This window comes from Dromaius novaehollandiae, chromosome 3 (genome assembly GCF_036370855.1).
Source record: "Dromaius novaehollandiae isolate bDroNov1 chromosome 3, bDroNov1.hap1, whole genome shotgun sequence".
Lineage (NCBI taxonomy): Eukaryota > Metazoa > Chordata > Aves > Casuariiformes > Dromaiidae > Dromaius > Dromaius novaehollandiae.
The window spans coordinates 28,941,577-28,963,334 of NC_088100.1; the positions used below are offsets into that span (position 1 = coordinate 28,941,577).

The following is a 21,758-nucleotide window of genomic DNA, read 5'->3' on the forward strand; positions in this document are numbered from 1 at the left end:
CAGTGAAATTAAAGCTATTAATATTCCATTAAAAGCATCAGTGTGCTGTGATAATTGATCATAGGTTCTCTTTGAAATAAAGAACATGCAAATCTTAATATATTAATGGCAATTTGTAATTTTTATGTGGAGTATATGAGTTTCATACTCTCTCCTATAAAATGCTTCCATCACACTTAAAATGCCAAATATAAAGTGGATATTAATAGCAGTTACTGTTTTCTGATAGACATAGGAAATCATTTTTCATAACTAAAGGAATTACAGATATTTATGCTACACTTGACTTAAAAGCTACTTCTGCAAATGTAAACGATTCTTAAAGCACTTGAAATTTCCATTTAATTTTTCTTCATTTAAATTATTTTTCTTTATTTCTCTTTGTTTTCCTTTCACTTTTCTGCTCCTATTATTTTTATTTGCTCCATTCTTTTATGCCTTATACATGGCCCCATGTCCTTGTGTACTTCTCCCTTTTTCTCTTCAGGTTTTTTTCTTGTTTTCCCAATGTATCTGTCTTATCTACCTGTGTATTACATATCCAGAAGTAATTCCTCAGGTTATATACTGCACATCTGTGAATGCAGGAAATTAAAACAGTATTTTTCCACAGCTATATTTTGATATCGTTACTTCATTTCTAGTTGTCAAAAGTCCACTCTTTTTAGCATTATTTGGAAACATTTCTGTTCTTTTATAAGTTCCTGTTTGCTCTCTCCAAGTTTGATATCTTATATCAACTTTTCTTCACGATTATATTCAAGGGCATTTATTCAATGCTCTTTCCCCTCTTACTATTTCATCCTTACTACCATATACTTATTTATGTAATGCAAGGGTATGCCAGCCTTACTTACGACTTATCTTCTCATCACTTCCTGCACTGATACAGTCTAAATGGGAACTGGAGCTCCCACAAACCCCTAAGTTGCAAGGGTCAGACAAACCGTATTCAATTTTTTTTGGCTTTAGCTGCTAAACTACAGTTTAAATTAAGCACAACTCAGTTTACGTGTAAATGTCTCCCAGATCTAATGTAAAAATCACCTACTTTGATCAAAAAAGTTCCAAGGAGGTCAGATTGCCTGCTTGCCTTTACTGCATGTCCTAGCAAGTAGTAATCTTTGAAGGCAATGCCAACAGCCTTAAAAATGAAATAATTGGTTTTGTATAATTTTTCAGAATTTACAGTACCTAATTAAGAATTTCAGCAAATCATTTTCATTGTAATGCATAACAGTAACTATAGTGTGCCCATTTGCCCTTCGCTGGGTTATTAGCCTTCAATACAGAGTATAAAAATGCTACAGTCTCTTATTTGATATGCTTAGCTTTCCTTGTTGCCTTAAATCTCGCTCTCTGACTTTTATCAGATAAAATCACAACTGAAACCTGCTTAACTCCTTCTGGTTGCCAACTCTGTGTGTACAAAGCCAGCAGCTAAATCTAGAGTTATTCTTCACAGTTATAACAGCCAGTGTCAATAGACTTCCATATATACACACAGATTCATATCTTGTACCTAGTATCTCTTTCCTACAGCTACTGGCCAAACCTGTGATAATTTCAGTCCTTTGATTCTTCACATTTTCTGTCCATTTACTATTTATCTAATTTGTTCGTTTGATTCTTTTTTTAATTTCTCTTTACCTTTATCTCAAATATATTTGAAAAGTTCCATCGGGATTAATTACACAGACACCTAATGCTTTCAGGCTACTTTCTACTCCGTTCAGGTAATTTCTGCACATGGAGAATCAAGTAGTTGAAGGTTTGCTCCCTGAAACAGTCTTCACTGGTGATTTAAGTGAAAAAGTTTGTTTTATAAATAAGCTCTTCCATGACTTCAGATGAAAACTTTAAAACGTTAGCTTTCTGGGCTTTTTTTCATACCTAATGGCCATAAAAAATTGTGTTCCTTGATATAGTAAAAATAATAAAAATAACAGTAGCATTGTTACATGATGCAAAACAGCAGCTCAGAGGATCTGACAGAGAAGCTCATGGGGGGAATCTAACGACTGGCACACAGTATGTGACAGTACCCAAAACAAGGTGCAAAAAAATCTTCCTGTTTGAGCACTGCATAGTGGAGAAAGAAGAGACAGGAAGACAGTACTTCCAGGATGATGGTTACAAGAGATGACTCTACTTCTAGGATGATGGTTACAAGAGATGACTCTGACCATCGGATAATAGCAGTCAGAGCTCTCACCAGGCAAAGCATAGAGTACAGGTGAGCACAAGTGACAGACCACTTCATCTGCTCGAGAGAACAAAATGTTCCTTAAGCTTCTGCTCTCGCTCTAAGGAAAAAACCCTGTCTAATGGGTCTGACTTCCATTTTCAGGATATCTGCTAGATACCATATCGCGCAACTAGAAGACAACTTCTTTGGTGTTTCTAAAATAAATGAGATTGCAATTACTTAAAGAAAAGTCTGAGTTCAATGTGGAGCAAGTCCATAGTGAAACTATCCTGAAAAACAAAGTAGAATCAACGAATAGCATAAAAAATAGTGGTTGCCACAGTACGCATCTTGATCTGGTTACTGCTATTTTGTATGAAGAATACTATGTAATTTGTAACTTTAAAAGGGTTGGCTTTTTGAAACTCAGAGCTGTTCTTGGCATACCTGTCTGCAAATGTGAGTCTAAAGCCATAAAACCAGGGATTGTTGCAGAATATCCTACAGGCTGCCCACATAACCAAAATTCCACAGATATTTGAAAAAGCAGCATTGAGCTATTTAGCTTAAATGCCTATTTAGGATTAAAAACAAGGTAAAAATGACAGTAAGAAGGATGGAAAAATATTTTTTAAAGCAGGTGACTGATAATGGAAGTAAAAGGTCTCAATGAAAGGAAAGTGACAGTATGACTGAGAACAACATGTAGGCCTTTGGAAACACAATGAGTACTCCCTTCCGTTCTCCCCCACCTCACTCCAAAATGTAGGTTAAACATAGATCTATTTCTAGACTAAGATCATAAAATTGTAGATAATGTCATACAAGTTGTGAATACTCACATTTGAGTTCAGTATTTGGAATGAAAAGTGAAGTTTTATTCAACCCATTTGGTGTGGATGGATCCCAAAATTTTACCTCAGTAAAAGAACAGGATAAAAGACAGTTTTTGCTACATGTTATCATTTTGAGATCAGGGGCCTCGGTTGAACTTGGTGCTACTTAACAACTTTACTGAAAATTCGTATGGAATTAGCAGAGATTACACTGAACGAGTTGAAAACTCTCATTGTATATTTACTTTTTTTGTTGTTTTTTTTCCCAGTCAACACACAAATCAACACACAGAGCAATTTCCTTAGAAGTCATTTCTTGGCTTGACCCTGGTAAATATTCTCATTAACTTTTTGGACAATTATATCAAATCTTTGTTGGCACTGCTTTGTGGACTAGTGGGTAGTAAAAACGTGAAGGCTAAATTACTGTTATTATTGGCCCTTCTCCTTTAAAGGTCAGCATTCAGCAGGTGACATTAGACTGCTGTCCAATATATTTTGAAAACATTTGAGAAAAACACATGTAGGCTGTCTTAAAGAAGAGCGACTAGTTTGGAGAGCACTATGTTGAGAAGGATTTAGTCCATATTATGGTCAAGTTTCTAATAAAGAGACATCTGTGAAATCCGGTGGTTAAACAGGCACACAGAACACTGGATATACAAAAAGGGAGTATCAAAAGCTAGGAAGAGCTGTTGTTTCAGTGCACAAAACTATTAGACTCTTGTGTCCAGAATTCAGGGAGCGTGTGGACATGCTGGAGAGCTCAGACATACCAGAGAGTGAAAGGAGGGCTGGGGAAATTATTTCAAGGCTAAAAACAAGCCTTAAAAAATGAGGCTTAGCAATATCCTGCTTACTTAAGAATTGGTTGAGAAAAGATATTTGATTTCTTTTTCCCTCTGGAGACTTGAAGGAATAGCAAACAGCTGGAAAGAAGAGGACATGCTTTTAATCTGGCAGACAAAGACATAGAACTACTGACTGGAAACTGAGTCTGGGTGGTGGTAGTGGTCAACTTTGAAAAAAAGACATAATTCCCTACCAGTAAGGGTAAGTAAAGTTTAGCTGGAAGACAACGAACTCTGGATCATCTGGAGTGATTTGATATCTCTCTGAAACATGTTTACTATAGCTTCGAGGAGAAATTTTCCCAGTTGAGCAGGCTGGGGCTCAAAGAGAATACTGGTACTTCATGATTTCAGAACGTGTGAATCTTTAAGTTCTCCCTTGATTTCCTCCCTCATCTTTTTGGGGGAAAGGGAACTCACCAAATTATCCCCTTTGTGCTCAATACATACCTAAAGAAAATGTACATAAGTGACTTCAAAGGGTCAGAAACTTTTCTGACTCCCGTACACTGGGGCAGATGCATTGTTTTCTGTCCTTATCTCCTTATTTTCCCTAGAATTAGTTCTGAACCCTGAGAAACTGGCCACACCAGTCAGTCCATGGTGATACAGAGAATCCTCTCCGGTGCCTCACACAATGCCTTACTCCTGTGAATCACCAGATTCAGGACCAAAAGGGAATTCTTGCTCCCTTCTTGATTTTTGCCTCTGATCATATTGGGAGCAATAAATCCTTTTTCCATAAACACAAGTCCTCAGCCTCACGTTCAGATAAACAGGGAACGTTTGTCCTATTAGCTTCCCTCACATGCCGTGGGTATCAGGCAGTAGCGGACTACCTGCAACACAAAACAGTTTGATGACCTGAGAGCAGAATGGTTAACTAAATTTGGTGGTCTCAGTATAAGAATAGCTGGATGAAGTGTAATGGCCTCACATTATAAAATAATACATTATATTACAATAAATTTAGGAATGCATTTAAATCATTTTATAATATACAATATATAAACTATAGTAATATACAATCATATATACAAACTCAGCCTAGATTCTCTGATTGTTCCACATGTTTCCTCTGGCCTTAAACTACATAAAATCTCTTTGGCTCAGATTTGATTACAGGGCTGAAAAACAGGTGAAGATTTAAATCATTCTGTATAAATAGCCTTCTGCTATGACCCCCAATACAGAAATTTGTATAAACGCAGTCTGGGGTTGGACAGAAAATGAACTCCATTCATATTTTGTTTGTTTGTCATTTTAATAAGGACATGACTCAGATAGGTGTTTAATTTGACGTGTGACATATCAGAAATTATTTTTAAGTGATACTGCAATACCTGATAGCACCACAAAGCAAAGCAGGCTTTTGCATTCCAGCAGACAATATGATTCCTGACCATGCGAAGAGCTGAATTCTGAGCAATGACTGATTAACCAGATGCAAACAGAGATCGATAAACAAACTGCAACATATTCACAGTAGTGGAGAGACAGATGGAGGTGGTTAAACCACTTTCTCGTGCAGGTATGCAATAGCATATCTGGGACTCATACCATTTTATAACATGACTCACCATACCACAATGAAAATGCCATAGTAAAGCAGTCTGACAGGATTCCCGTTGCACAAAATACTTTCCAGAGCTTTATACCATCTCTGTTTTCAACTGTACCTGGCTTCAGTTCAGTATGCAAGCTCTTAACTTGGATGCAGTTTGTTTTACAGACTGACAAACCTACTAATGCTTTTCAAAGCAAAACATTCAGAGAAGCATGTACAAACCAATATCCATGGCACAATCTGTCTTTCTCATGCATATATAAGCAGAAAACAAATCTCAATTAAAGCCAGAGCAAAATCTTTTTATATTTTAGGCTTGATTCCTTTCACTAATTTTCAACTGATCAATTTAAGGATAATGGCTGGGTGGAGACTATACTTGCCTGTCATGTTATTTAGCACCATATTATGTATGTAATTGCCCATTTTGACATTGAGGGCATTTTTTTAGCCCCTCTTGAAGCAATAGATCTGGTTTCCTGAACTTGTAACTACTGTCATTTTATACCTCTTGAATGCTTTTCCCCCAGTCTGTCTTAACCAGGTGGCCCGCTTGCGTTTTTCACCTACAGAAATCCTACAGTCTAGGCAATTGTGATCAGATTAAAGCAACTTGGAAATACTGTTCTTAGAACAAAGGACTATTTATTCACTTCCTCAACAGTAACAATCATGTAAAAGAAATAATGAAAACAATGAAAGACTATTAACTGTGGGTCTAAAGTGATTTTCTTTCTTTTTTTTTTTTTTCCCCCTACAAAGTTCTCCGTGACATTTTTAAGCCTTCACTGGCTGGACAAAATGACCTTTTGTCTTTGTTTCTCTGCCAGTTGTCCTGCTCACAATTCCTGGACAGTCCTTGTCCATTCATCAACTCTAATCTAAGAGCCTAATTAAGAGCCCAGAGTCAACTACTGTTTAGCATCTTCCCTTTGATTTTTTTTTTTCACAGTTTATAAAAGTGAAGAAACAATCATAGCTGAAAGGGAAATTCTGAAAATAAAGACTTCTTCCATTCTTTTCGCTTCCTTCTTGGTTCTTTCTAACAGTCCCTCTCACACTTACTCTGTGCTAAGTATCCATTATGAACAGAAATATAGGTATGTACCTTATTCAGAAACAGCCACAGATCCTGCCCAGCTTGTCGCATTGCTTCCTTTTAAAAAATTTCTCACTTCTTCAAGTCTGCCACTAAAATCTCAGATTTTCAATAATGCTGTACCTGAGCTGCTACTCACTGGGTCATTCACAAGTTTTGCAAACATGAAAATTATGCTGAAGCAGAATTAATGACCAACAGGCATGAATCTTGTTCCAGCCTGTCTAAAGGAGATAGTTCCAACTTCTCTCTCTTCAGTTAGTGAGAGGTTTAAAAATAACCTGCAAGTTATCATATTTTTCAAAGAGCTGAGAGAAAATGGTAAGCAAGTATGTAGACAGTAATTGTACTGAAGTCATTTAAAGAAGAAATATGAGATATCTTTTCCGAGCATGCCTTTGTTCCCTTTCGCAGCCATCCTCAGCCCTCCTCCCTGAAGGAGCTCCTGCCCCATTCATTAGTGAAATCCCAGCCCATCCTTCCCAGTCAGCTCATTCACAACTTCTGCTACCAGGTTGCCTCACTCCCCTTTTTCAGAGATTACTGGAGACCTTATGAATAAAACTGATCCCTACATCACTTGAATCTTTAGAAAGCTTATGTTTCATACAGACTTTTTTTAAAAAGGTCTCATGCATCTATCAGAGATTCATTTTGTTTAAGTCTCAGTGAGTCAGCAACAGTTTCCCTCTGTAGTCAGTGGATGGTGGGAAGCTCCAGGGAATGATTCATCTCTTGCTAAAATAATTTTCTAGTTTCAAGAAGGTTAGTTTACCTAGAGGTGTGTATCTCATTTTGAAGTTTATGGAGATGTTTCCAAATTAAGGTGCCTAAAGCTATCAGGGAGGCAGGATGCAAGATGCATCCTAATACTTAACCTTTTTTTTCTTGCTAGCAGAAGCAGGCTGATGACTGGGGACACACTTTGAGGCACCAACCTCACACAGGAAGTCTGTTCACCTACTTATTGGCTATAGATTTTGCTACAAGGTCTAAGCATTGCAACACTTCTGCTCTTTGTAGTTCTAGCTTAAAGTAACTTGCTTTGTTGAGAGAAGAATATACGGAAAGGAAAGACTGTAATATCAAGATGCAAATTTATACCTTCAAGATTTGATATACAAACCAGGTCTGATATACAACCAGGTTTCATATACCAACCCCTTAAGTAAATTGCTACAAAAAGACCTCTTCAGTGAAGCTTTCTTATTAACATGAAGTTTGACCCCTCTAACTTACACTGTACAATTTTATTTTTTTAAATGAGAATGTCAGGTATCACTAAAATACCGAGGAAAGGTAGATTTCTTACATACAATTAACTTTATCAACAAACTTTCTCACTGAAAAGGAAAACAGGTTTGTTAAAAAACTTACCATAAAAATATAAAACTGGGAGTTAAATCTCTCTCAATCTTTTACTAGTTGCAATCTTTCCTAACTATTCTGTGAGAGACTAGCATCAGGCTGGTTACCACCTGTACCACATTACGGAGGTCATTCTGCTATCCCCAATTTTTCTTTCTCTGGCCATGTTGCATTTGATATGACTGCTTGCCGTTCCAATCCAATTAATTTTTGATTTTGTCAGTTAATTCCAACTATATTTGACAGACACGCAGTAGTCCTAAAACTGAAAATCCCTTGCAGTTTCATGGAAGTGGTCATCCAGATGGGTAACAAAGATACTATTTGTGTCCTTACTGAAGAGCAAGTGTCAGAATGAGGTCAACCCTTAAAAAAAAGAAATCCACAAATGAACAAATTTGTAGATGCCAGAAACACATAAAAGTTTCAGTCAGAGAACACACATTATCTGACCTTATAAAATCCAAACAGGTGATATGAGGTCATTCAAAATCAGCCTTCATTAGCTCTGCTGCTCACAGAGCTACTAACGCTAGCACACTATGACCTTTTTTCCAGTCTCCTGATTTTTTTGCTAGACAAGTTTTCTTAAAATTAACATTAATGTACTAAAAACTGCAAAATATCACATCATCTCTGGAGGACACAAATATATCACCCTCCTTTTTTCCAGCTACCCAGCTGATATTTATGGAAACATTCAGCCTTTTTTACAGCATTAATGTTAATTATAAATTTACCATCTCCGGACATTCAAGTATATACCTTTTTTAGGATTCCTTTTATTTCTAATATTCCTTGAACTTGTTCCTGTTACCATTGCATTGCTGACCACATATTTTTTCACAAATATAAACACCACCACATATGGAATTTATATTTTATAAATTACAATTGCTACTGATTTCTGCCTTGCCCATTTTCTCCCAATATTTATACACAGATTGTTTAGGTTAAGTTCTTCTTTTCACTAAGGCTGAACCAAACAAACTTTAAAATAATTATCTTTTTTTTCTGTTGAAGACAGTTTTCATAGTCAAATAACAATCTTCTCTTTAAAAATTCAAAATTTTAACTTAATTTTTCTTTGAAAATCTCTCATCCCAGTGAAGTTTTCTCATAATATGCCTGGCCTTTAAGGCACTTCAAAACATCAGGAGTATTTATGAATATATATATATATTCTCTACTCACTGAAACTTTGCCATGCTGGCACATACTGAATGTATTCAGGCTATTGTCACTGGTCTCCAGGCAACCACTGATTTCCATTGTATTGATTTATGTGTCCTTATCCTTCCTAAAGGCAACTTCAGAATAGGTTTATGCCATAAAGTATGGCATAGAGGAAATGCGACACCCATTTGATCAGTGAGACATCAAAATTGTCATCAGCCACAGCAAAAGTTATCGAAGGATAAGCGATCTCCTTACCAATTAATAATTCTGTCATTGGTTAAAAGAGAAGAGATATAGGTTAAGAACACCTGGGCTGTTTTTACAATGGGTTTTTGCAGAGGAAAAGTGTACTGAGTTATTCCAAAAAATATGTTTTGTTCACCATATTCAAAAATTATCTGAATACTGAAGTGACAGCATTTTATTTAAAGTTATTCAGGAAAGTAAAATCTAAAGGTTACTGCAAAAATTTCTGAACAACCTCATTATACTGAGTGATTAGAAATAAAATGGCAGAAAAAAATTAAGTGTTGATAAATGCAAAATAATGCACATGACAATAATTAAACGTAAGTATCGACAGACATGAAAATACTAGTAAGTATATAGCTCTAAGTAAGTTAGCTCTAGTTAACTATTTACTTTATTAGCAGAGTAAATAGCTCTAAATTATTTATTACCATTCAAGAAAACTGAATGGTATTTTTATAAATGGCATACTGAAAACATCAAACTGGTGCCCAGTTTTAAGCAGAGAGAATGTCAGCCAGTAAAAGAAGAAGAAAATGGCACTAACACAGAAAATATCGCAATTTGCATTTCAGAAGCAGTCTGCTTCTTGACTACTGAAATGAAGCTACTCGGCAGTCCTGGAAACCTCATCCAAAAAGCAAGCTAACAAAGATAGATGAAAAAAGTGTGAAGGATAATCAGACGTGTGGCACAGCCATACACAAAAAGATGAAGAAGAAGATTATCCATTGCTTTTAGCCATGCATGAACATGCAGGCACTCATATCAAGTAAGGCATCTGGTTTAAAACAAACCAAAGTATTTTTTTTTTTTTTACATATAGTGCACAAATAAACTATCAAACTATCAAATTCATCACCACTTGATATTTTTGAGGCCAAAAGCTTAACTAAGGTTCAAAAAAAAAAAAAAAAAAAAAAAAAGCAATTCACAAGCTCAGAGAAGAAAAGACAGATCTACCACAGGGTATAAGGCGAGATGCCTTGAAAAGATTCAGTTTTTGACTGCTGGAAGCTGAAAGAACATAATAGGGGAAAGATTACTTTGTATTTGTGCTTTTTATTTTATGCTTTCCTAAGCAACCAAAGCTAGGCATTGCCAGAAATGAGCTACATTGACCTTTGCTACATTAAAAAAACAAAACAAAAAAACAAAATTGAAGTTTAGAAATGCAACAAGAAACCTTTTCTATTCTCTTTTTTTTTAAAAGAAAACACAGTCCGGATAGTATTTGCAGTAGGCTTTTCAATTTGAATTAAAGCAGGAAAATAAATTTGTTATTTGGGTCTACCTCCATGAATGAATTAAACTCAAAAATACCATTATCATTTTATTGAAATAAGTGAAACAGAGAGATAAACTAACTTGCCTAAGCCACAAACCAATCCCTTGAAAGAGTCAAAACAAATAAATTCTCTCCTTGCTTTCAGTCTCATGTTCATAACCCCAGGGTTTTCCTTTTCTTTCATCATTTTGAAGGCTAAAAAAAATATGGGACTACCGTACATGATGACAACACGTAACAGCATCTTGCAAATCACTTTCTTGTCATCATTGCAAAGTAATTCTTTGCATGAAAAGCAATTGTTTTAGATATGCTTTTATGCCTACTTTTATATAGACGCATACGGAATTTTATTTTCTGACTGTGAAGATGGAGCCTCTTCATTGTGTTAAATACCCAACCTTTATTGCTATTCATGAGCTGGCCAAATTTTTATTCCCCCACCCAACTTTAAAATGAAATGACAGATGCATAGGAGTTTCTGATGGTCCCCACGTGACAAAGGGGTTTATACAGTTTGATGTGCAATATCAAGTCCAATTTCTTGCTGAATATTACAGATCTACAGATCTACAGCTGTTCCTGCTATGGAGAAACTTGGAGCAGCACTTCAGGATTCAAATCTCAAGGCATGAATTTTATCATCCACATCCAAATCATTGCTTTGGATCTGTCACTGGTGAAAAGCTACACCCTAGCAACACTAAACAGTAAGAGAAGCCAATAAAATTCCTTCTGAGTACAGACTCGCCAAACAAGTTGCAAATATTTCTTTAAACTACAGCCCTGTCTCAGTAATGTGCTCAGATTAACAGCCTTTTTAAAATCCCCAATTGGGTTAATCTGAAAGGCAAAGCAATGGGCTGGCTCTAGCAATAAGAGTGCGCCTTTTATATTGATTCCTTTGGGTGTCAGAGAAAGATCGCCAAGGGATTGCTTTCGCAGACTAAATATGCCTCTGGGATATCTAAAAAGGTCTTAATCCACTTAAAATAGAAGTATCAGCCCTTAAAAGAAATGCAGGATTGAGAAGTAGTTATATCACCTTGAAGCATCTAGTGGAGAGGTATTTGGTAGGCAAATAGGCAACAGGCTCATCATGACACAAATTTAAAGACGCTTGCACAGAGGGCAATGGGCATTTCTTCTCTCAAGCACAGTAAGAATTATATGCTCTTTGTTTTGCTCCACATTTTATACTGTCACAGCACAAGTAACATCAGTAGTCTATACTGTATACCAGAAAGTACATAAATCTTCAGTCAGCTGAGAAATGCTAGTGTTTAATTTTTAATTCAAAAAGGCCATCTGTGTAAGTTTAGTATATGTTTCTCACAGCAAACCTTCACCTTGAGGTATAGCCGTAGGTTTATTGGGTTTTTTGTTTTGTTTTTTTTGTAATTAAAATGAGTGATCTAAACTATGCCTCTTTAATGCTGCCTAGCATGCTGTTATATTAACCAATAAAGTATTTCAGAAAAAAACTCCATACTTCAGAAAAAGTACAGGAACACAAGTTGTTAAAACTGTCTCGGGTAGCTCTGTGTTATATTTTGAACATATCATATTAAATCAAACTATTATAAATAAGTAATGTTTAGGAAAAAAGACATGAAACTACGACATTTTAGGCCTTGACAGAATCCCCCATGATTTCTTTCCTTGATTATCAAAACCTGTGTGTACAAATGCCAGAGAAGCTGCATACTGGGAAAAATAGAGAACTCTTGATAGAAGTGAAGCAGCTGCTGGAATGATTTCCTTATCACAGTTTTTAAATAATTCCTTTAGTGAGTATGCAAGTACATTTGCAGAATGTACAAGTATAAAAGGTATCTATTCTTAGAAATGGAGCTGTGCCGCTGCTCACTGTCGTAGGGAAATATTGTGCCTGCTGAGATGTCGTAGAAGTAGGACAACAGGACTGAAAATAAAAAAGCCAATTTAGAAAGAAAAGGAAGATTACAAAACCATTGAGTGTGAAATAATATGTAAGTGAAGATTTCGTATTATGCTGAAGAAATTCAGATCACTAATGAAAACAATGTGCAAAGTAAATGCCTTATTCCTACATATACTTGTTACATTACAGTCAAAACATGGTATTATTACTGTATGCTGTATACACTGCACTATAGCCAGCACGACATTGCATAAGAGATCATTAGTAATTTTGGTCTGTAGGATATACGTTACTATATATAGGAAACATAAATTTGAAATGGAACAACATCTTTTGAAACATTAGCCAGAAAAAGACTTGCAAGAGATTAAACTCTAATTTAAAATCATTTATGTATTCCTGCTGAAATAGACTGATACAAAAGTCTACTTTCAATTTCCCCCAAATGTCAATTTTTTTCATGCCAGCCTTGGTATGAATAACTTCCAGTATGAACTCTGTAACTTTTTATTTTGCTGAAAGGCTCTTTTTCCTCAACAACTTTTTGTCATTAGATAGGAAGACTGAGGAGGTGATGTCAAAAGCTGGATCAGGAAATTATTGGGAAGAAAACCATTTTTATCAAGAAAGATAAGACAAAAAGATTGAGGGTTAAATACCTGATACGGTATTTAACAAGAGGGTTTTGAAGACACTGCAGAATTCACAATGGCAATATAAAAAAGCTGCATTCCTCTGCTACCCAGTAGCGCTAGGAATCTCCTGCATTTAAGCATGGGAGATAGTTGGGGCTGCGCTGCTGGACGCGTGGAACCGCCCGTCTGAGCAGACCAGCATCGATGTGCCACTGACGTCCCGTCAGGGCGCGGGAAGCAGCCTGCAGCCCACCCTGCCTCTCCTGATGGATCCGATCCAGTAAACACACTCGGAAAACACAGTCACAGGATCGCAACTGATCATCCATCGACCAACCCACATTAAGTGACCATGCGTTTACTTCCAACTCTAGACAGTTGCCAAGAAGCATCAATTTAAACCAAATATAATGGGCTAGAAAAACATATGTGGTCAAATAATCTGAGCAGCAGCTCTTAAATTGGTAATTGGTTCAATTTCTGATCATCTGATCACACAGTTGTAAAACAATATTATAAAGTGGTCATGGTGTAGCAGCTGCAACCTATTCTCTACATAATAGCCTACTATTACAGAGCATAAAATGAATGATCAGTAGCTGTTTCCCTCCCCACCCCAAGGGATGCTAACTATCTCAAATAAAAATGCACTGCTTACAGGGATAAACATGATTAGCAGAAGGAGATTTTGTTAAGAAACGGGGAAATCCTAAAGATGGTATATCTCCTTACTATATGGAAATGAGAATCTGCTCAGCAAATATATTTGTTCTATATTCAGGTATAAAACCAGAATGATGTGATCAAATCTGATGCTGTAAAGCTCTCTCTATTATTAATAAACAAGGAAATACTGCATTTACTAGGTATGAGCCTTTTTAAGTCAGCAGAGCTAGAAAAGACTCTATTTTTCCCTATATTGGCTAATTTAAGCCTCTCCCCTTCTACTTCACCATCCCTCATTCCCATCCTGAGGCACCACGACATGATGCCAGCTTTAGCCGTCACACAAAGAAGCGGGCACTAGTCAGTCTGGAGTCACAAGTGCTTGATAGTTTGATGCCAAACCTGTGTTTGCCACACAGCTGAATCTGCAAAATGTGTCTCTCCCATCTGTGGGATAAATTGAAGTCATTACATACTAATAATGCTAAAGGTTATAGTGTCTGAAAATAAAGTCAGGTACTGCTGTTCAAATGTGTGCAGAAGAGTGTGTGATTTCCTGTGACACAAGGGATCCTTCACTGCCATTTGGTAGGGAAGGGGCTCCCCCTTTTCTGAGAGAAACAGCAGGCGCACAGCAAAGGGAGCACTAAGACTCTGCACAGACAGCACAGCGGTCGGCCTGAGAGTGCTGCTTGTCAAGCTAAGATATTAAAATGGCCCCTGTGAGCATAAGAGCCATTGCTGGCCTTTCTTAGAGCTCCTGCATTTCCAGCACGCCCAAAGAGAAGGGGAGATGCGAAGAGGAAACCTGTCCCGTCTGTGCATCCGCACCTGGGGCCTGGATTAGGGAGTCCAGAAGGCATGACGGGAGTCCTATGGTAATCCCAAACCTTTTCACACCCGCGCCCCAAACGCACCTGAGGTCTCAGCTCCGAGGCGCCTGCTCTCTCCCAAAGCCCTGACCCGACAGTCCCCCATCCCCGGCGCCGCGGCTGTCTTCCCGCTTGGCTTCCACCTCCTGCCCCGCCGGCCCAGAGCCCCGGCCGGGCTGCTCAGCCACAGGACAGCCCGGCCATAACTCCTGCTCTGCGAGTATGACCAAAAAAATAATCTCCCACAAACCCTTCGGCCCTTCTGCTTGTATTTCCCATGGAGTTAGTGCTGGATAACATCCCTTGCCTGAATATCAATTCCCTTACCAATTCCCTGGTTCCAATTTGACCCTCACCTTAAAACCTAGGCTGCAAGGAGCTATTATTGGTGTTCATTTTCATCCTAGCAAGGCTGCCAAAAGCCCAGCTGTAGCAGGCAGCTATGTTTCACAACTTTCAGGCATCAGCCCCATTTACTTAATCATGGCTCTTCTGTGCTGTCACATTCCCGTCACATTCCCATCACATTCAAATTTTCAGATTGAGAGTAAATATCAAAATATAATGGCGCATAACCTCTAGCTACTACTTAGAAGACCACTGCCAAAGTTGTGCAGAAAAAAAACAAAAGATCCAGTGAAGTTGAAAAATAAATCTTATTCGCCAGCTGGTGAAGAAGCCCTGGCTGTGGCTTCCGCACAGCCCTCAGGGCACTGGGAAAAGGAAGCAGTAGCGGGTGAACCAAGCAGCTTGGTTTTCAAAGCTCGTCAGTCACTACGCTGCTGAAGGCTGCCGACGCTCTAGGTTCGACCACTCACTTAATCCCTGCTGGAGGGATACCTACACAGCACCCGAGGCAGAGCCGCTTGCGGCTTGGAAATGCAGCAGCGTCTGGACTGCCTGCTATAAACTACATGGATAAATCATCAATCCTCCATCTTACTGATACAAACAGTCTGCGTAATTTCTGAGAGCAATAGTTCACTTAAATTTAAAAAAATTCATTATCAATGTGAAAACTCCTTTGTATAGTTTATTAGATACTTGATTTGGTATATGTAAAAATGTTATGTTCTACTCTTCCATTCCTATAATGCAATATTCACTGCTGCAATAAATAAGGTCTTATAAACAATAAAAAATCATAAAACATTTTGAAGATATGCTGTAAACATGGAACAAAAAGAAAATTATCTAGTGCAAGCTTTTTGAGTGTAAGCCCCTTGACATATATTGTAACTAGCCAGCTAATAATTGCTTTGTAAATTGTTATAAATCTGAACTGAAGCAGAGAGGGGATAAAACTAACAAACAAGTCACAAAGTGTGACTGTTACATATTTGGAGTGATTATTGCTACTGCCAACCAAGTTCAAAATCTTGTAACAAAGAATTTTTTTTTAATATTTCCTCCAGTTTAGCTATTATACTTGTGTTGGGAAATACACATAATCCTATCAATAAAGAATTATGTCACACAAAATGTATATTTGGCAGATTCTGAATATTTAGAACAGTAATGCACCACAAATTTTAATACTACTCTCAACATACTACTCTCTCCCTTACTCATCTAGAATAGATTTTCTCAGCCTGGATAAAATATATAATGGATGTTAGAAATGAAGGGCACATTGGAATACACACCATCATGACTACATAACATTACGATGTGGTAGCTCTTTTTCAGAATGAAAAGGACATATAAAGCTAACTGTAAATAGGTACCTTTCATAAAAAATCTCATTCACAAGTTAAAGTTTGGCAATTCATGAACAACTGGAAATAGGGTTATCCAAAGAAAAAGTACTGGCAATCTTTGTAATTGGTTTTGTTACCATTCACAGCTACAATATTACAGGTTTTTCAGAAACCTGTAATTTAACTACAAATTATTTTCAGTGCTATGGATTGGCAGATCTTTGCCATTTACCTGCAGCCAAAATGTCATTCCATGTTATGTTGCCAGGATTATCACACTGACCTAATTTTGTCCCTCTTATTGTATGTTCAGCCCAGAGTCAGAAATCACGAATCAGACGCTTTCTCGCCTCATGGTTATTTCCCCGTATAAGAATATTTAAACCAATATTTTATTATTTGTGTTCCCAAACTGGAAGTATAATAATGGGGTGGAAAGGGAGAAGGAGAATGAAAGACTCAACTTGTTTAAAAAGATTTACTGTCACTCCCTGGGTGCTAAGTTTTTTATTATTTTAAAGTAAATATTAAGCTGTTTAATCATTTTAAGTTACTTATTTTGTATTCTTAAGAAATGCTTAATATTTGAAGTTTTAAAGACTGTATGCAAATATTGTACTTCTAATACGTTCTTCTTGCCTCCCCTCCAAAACCCACCTAATAAGAGGTTGAGGTTCTGTCACGCAAATACATGTATTCCTCATCTGAACATCTTTGATCTTGGCTTCATATTACATATGATCAAAAGGTATTAATAGACATTCCACCATTATCGAGAGATATGATCTATTGCACTTTGATTTGTTTACTACAGTTAGAAATAAGCTCCCATTATTTTGTAGGAATGCAAGTTCTAAACATGTTCAGAGTGCTCGACAGACTTAGGACAGACCTCAAACTATAACTTATTTCATTCTGTTACACAAAGCAACCTTTATTTAGTATTTAGTATTTAGTATGTATATGCTTAAGTTCTGTATAAATCTTTAGTATAAAAATATGGATTACTCTATAATTTTAGAGAAAAGAATTTGAGAGAACTGAGAGTGTTTGAAGGAAAATCAATAGACAAAAAGGTAAATATTTCAGAAAGTGATATGTTTAGTGCAAATAGAAATTAAGAGATTTTTATTCCATTTTTTATTTTTTCTATTTCAGAGAGTTTTGAATTCTGAAGTATTCAAGGTTCCCAGCTTTAGAAAATGTTTGACTATTTACTTCTGCACTTCCCTAGCTAATGGAGGATTGCTAACCTGTTGTCTGAGTCAGGACTAGCTGTCTAAACAGACACATGGGTTTAGAAACATAGCGCTGAGGAATTTTTTGCTTGCGCTATTCTCCCCGCAGGAAATTCATTAACTTCTTTAGCTAGGTATTTACATAAATCACTGTGGATACTCAAATGTTTTTACATATCTAAAAATTCAAAAATCTTGAAAGTGTACTCCCATAGTAATAACTAATGCTTGCAAACAGAAAAATAAATAAATAAATCAACTCTTCCTTCCAAAAACCCAGAAAGGAAAGCGAAAAGCAATGACAGAAAGAACAAGAAAAAACATAGAAGATCTACTGGGAGATCAACTGTGACAACAAATGCCTGTTCGGCATCTCACTGACATAAATCTCAAACAGATCAAATTCTTCTTCATGAGCTATAGGTGCTTAAAGAAACAGAACAACACACAGTCAGAGAAGAATGCTATAAGCTACTTACAGGAACGAGGAATTTTTTTATTTCTTCCAAGGCATGACTCATACGAGAATATGCTTCCCCAGGTGGAGCAAACACTTCAATTAATACATGAAGCTCATCACTCAAGTGTGCATATTTGGCTTCTCCACTTTTCCTTAGTTCTTCCTCCTACAAAAAAGGGTTGGGTTTTTTTTTAGAATTGAGAATCTACTAATTGTGTATTGATTTAGCATTTACAGAGAACATAACAAAAAGATATAATATAACGAGACTTTTAAATCCTTTGAAAAATAAGTCTAGTACAAGCCACTTAAAGATTTAAAAATAATTTTTGAGTGTTTGAATGATAAATCCAGCATAATTATCATCTACAAGAGATTTTAATCAGCAACGTGTAAAATGCTAAATACTGCAGAATTGAGTAGTGAAATATTAACTCTATAATGCAAAAACTGCATTAGCCTGGCTGAATCTTAGCTGTTCACAAAAAATAAAATAAAGATCCAGTCACCCACTTTGGGGCATTTTAGCATATGGTGCTGTTCATTTAAGTTCAAAGGAGTTATTTAATGAATACCTCTGGGCTGCACATTTTAGTATTGCTAAAGGAAAGTATGCCCTTATACTTCTATCGGAGTCTTGAGATCTGAGTTTCAGTACTGGTTCTGGTATATGTTACCCATACAAACTTGTGTACCCCAGTTAAGATGGTGATTCACCTCACCTAGCCTTATTAGACAGTCTCCGTGTCCCAGTTTTCCATCTATAACATAAGCCTAATAATCCTACTTTGCATCAAAGTAATGTTCTGAAACTTCAATCTACTTTTTATGCAAGGCTTTGAGATAGTGAATGTAAATTGTAATATACAGTCATAGTAGTTACCTCTGCATAAAAAGCAAGGATATAAAGTAGTGATCATGTTAATGCTGTTGGCTATGGCAACATAATGCAAAATTTATGTCATTGCTATACACGATAGCAATAAGAAATGCTGAAAGAAATGCTGAGTTAAAAACTCAGTCTTCAGAAATATTTTTAGAAATGCAATTTTGAAGAAAATATGTATGTATATCCTGACTATATAGATGGAAAACATAATCCCAGAGAAAGAAGTAAACTCATTTGTTTAAAATTGGCTAAGCAGTTATTTTGAAGAAAATATGTATGTATATCCTGACTATATAGATGGAAAACATAATCCCAGAGAAAGAAGTAAACTCATTTGTTTAAAATTGGCTAAGCAGTTATAGCTTCTTAGTTTATACTACAATAATCCTTTATCAACATTTTGATATCTAAGACACAAAAATCATAATTTACGATAATTGTCAGTCACTTAGACAGAACAATTATGCATTAACTTCATATAAATTTACACCATTTTAGTCTTGCCTGAGTTAGATCATTGCTTAACATCAAAAATATCTGCGCTGTGCTATGCTTCAAGCAATATGCTCCTATAGCATACAGTTCTTTTTGACTACAGTAAAGATCCAGCCTAAAGGACTTTCTGATTTTTTGCAGAACATACAATAGTTATATCCTTTTGCTCCAAAATCCTAGATCTAACTCCACATTAAGTCAGAATTTTGGAGATTATGACAAAAGTCATGACTCAATCTATGTAATCCAAAATTTCATTTTAAAATTTGAAAGTACAGATAATGTTTTAAAATTTAAAGCCAAAATGAAGATAAACACTATAGATGATAAAGGCTTGTTATTTTACATTACAGTTACAATACCTTTCACATTATAGCTATACTATTGAAAGCTCGTGGTAATGTGCACAAGAACCATAGCAAAATATTACTATCTATCATGAGATATTACAGTGTTTTTCAGTTTGCCGTGAAAAACATGATTTCAGGTTCTAGAATAATTTGATATCAGGTCCTTCAACAGAATTAAATATTTGTAATTGTAAAATGTCAACCCAGTTATTTCTCCAAATTTCTTTCGTACTGCTTTATAAGGTCTCCTAAAATAAACATAAAAAAGCCTTCAAAAGTTGTCTTTTAGGATAAAACTACCAACAAACTTTGCAAAAAATATAAACTGGATTTTTTTTCAAATATAGAAAAGGAAAAATAATATTTAGCTCACTGTTTTAATGAGGATTTTGCCCAGTTAAGACACCAGTAACATATTTTAATAATGTACGCCTGTCTCACAGAAAGCTAGATATATGCTTGTATGGTGGTAACAGCAGTAACAATGTTTCTCTTTTATCCTCTCAGCAAGCTCAGGAATTCTCCATCATTTTATAACCTTCCTGCTAGGTTTGGAACATGCCTTCTCTACCACTACTCAGCAGCCATTTCTATAGCTGTTAGAAATGGCAGGGTAGGGCAATAAGATTCTTAACATTTCTTTCTGGGGACATCTAAAGATGCTTTTTTTCCCCTGGAACACATAGAGTTAAAGACTGGATTTTCACACGGTACCTATTCTCACAACATGGTTAAATGTTCAGAAAACGGTTCTTCTTTTACTGCAAGTGTGTGTGTTGACAGAAGAAAGAAATCGCAAAATCGCTGAAGGAAAAATATGGAAGGGTAAGAATCCATAGATCATGTGAGCACTGTACCAAGTTTTGCTTCCCATACCAATGAATATGACTAAGTATTTTAGGACTGAATGTAGCCTTACATTTAATCATGTGTCAGGTCTTAGGTGTCTAACAGATGAAACACCAGGTGCAACCCACTGTTGAGGAGATGCTCCTCTGACCCAGATCCAGTGATGCACCTTTCTGCATGCAGTACGGCTGCCCAGCCTCTCCCAGGAGCACACCAAGTTGGACATTGCCTTTGCGTGTCTTCCCTTGCCAGTGGCACAGCCCAGTAGGAGCAGACTTGCACAGCAAAACAGCTAGTGCTGCGGACCTGACATCCACACGATGTATATTTAGCATTATAGCACTACATATATCTAGCATTTCAGAGGGTTTTACTTGCTGCTAGTTCTTAGGACCCGATCAGTTTCGATTTTTAAAATGAATGAAATAGATTCCCTGGGCTTCTGGATCAGTGACAGCAGTCTCCCTTAGTACTGACCCTCTGGTTAATACTTCTTGTTTATGGTGGGATGATGATGTTTAACTCCACTTCTGGTTCAGCACAGCACAGGAAACTCACACCACCCTCCAGAGACCAATCACCCCGAGTCCTGATCCTCATGCATTCCCTTCTGCATGCTAGTTCACTTCACCTTTCAAAACAAATAGCATTATATACCACATCCATAACCTGCTACCTGCATCAGACTTCCTTCATCCCCACCTATTGCATTAAAATCTGTCAAACAATATTGTAGTTCACTTACCCTTAACCTGATGCATGGGTCCTTAGCCCACTCCCTCATAAAAAATAACAGATATTTTGAAATACCTGATGTGTTTTATAATTTCCAGTTGAACAAAGCAGGGAAAATTAATTATAAAACTCTACAGCACAGATTTGACGAGTACTGACCTCTGCAAAAGCGAAGTCTATGAGCGATACGAACACGAAGGCCAAGAAAGATGATGAATTATCTCTGCATGAGAAAGCAGTCTTACAAATTTAAAAGGATGTGTCCTGACTAATTTCTGACTGGAACCTAGACCAAAATACTTGAGTAAAACTACTGGAAGGAACTTGACAGAATATTTGGA

General features: G+C 36.6%; 1 protein-coding gene across 5 annotated transcripts in view; it reads right to left on the minus strand.

Annotated features, from left to right (window-relative positions):
• KHDRBS2 (KH RNA binding domain containing, signal transduction associated 2) overlaps positions 1–21,758 on the minus strand; it is a 414,201-nt gene that overhangs the window by 202,942 nt on the left and 189,501 nt on the right. For all 5 annotated transcript variants that reach the window (XR_010388234.1, XR_010388233.1, XR_010388232.1 and 2 more), the window contains exon 4: positions 18,119–18,265. Coding sequence is in view for 2 of the 5 variants with exons in the window: in XM_064508626.1 (XP_064364696.1) it covers positions 18,119–18,265 (147 nt within the window). In the remaining 3 variants the exon portion in view is untranslated. The remainder of the gene's footprint in view (positions 1–18,118; positions 18,266–21,758) is intronic.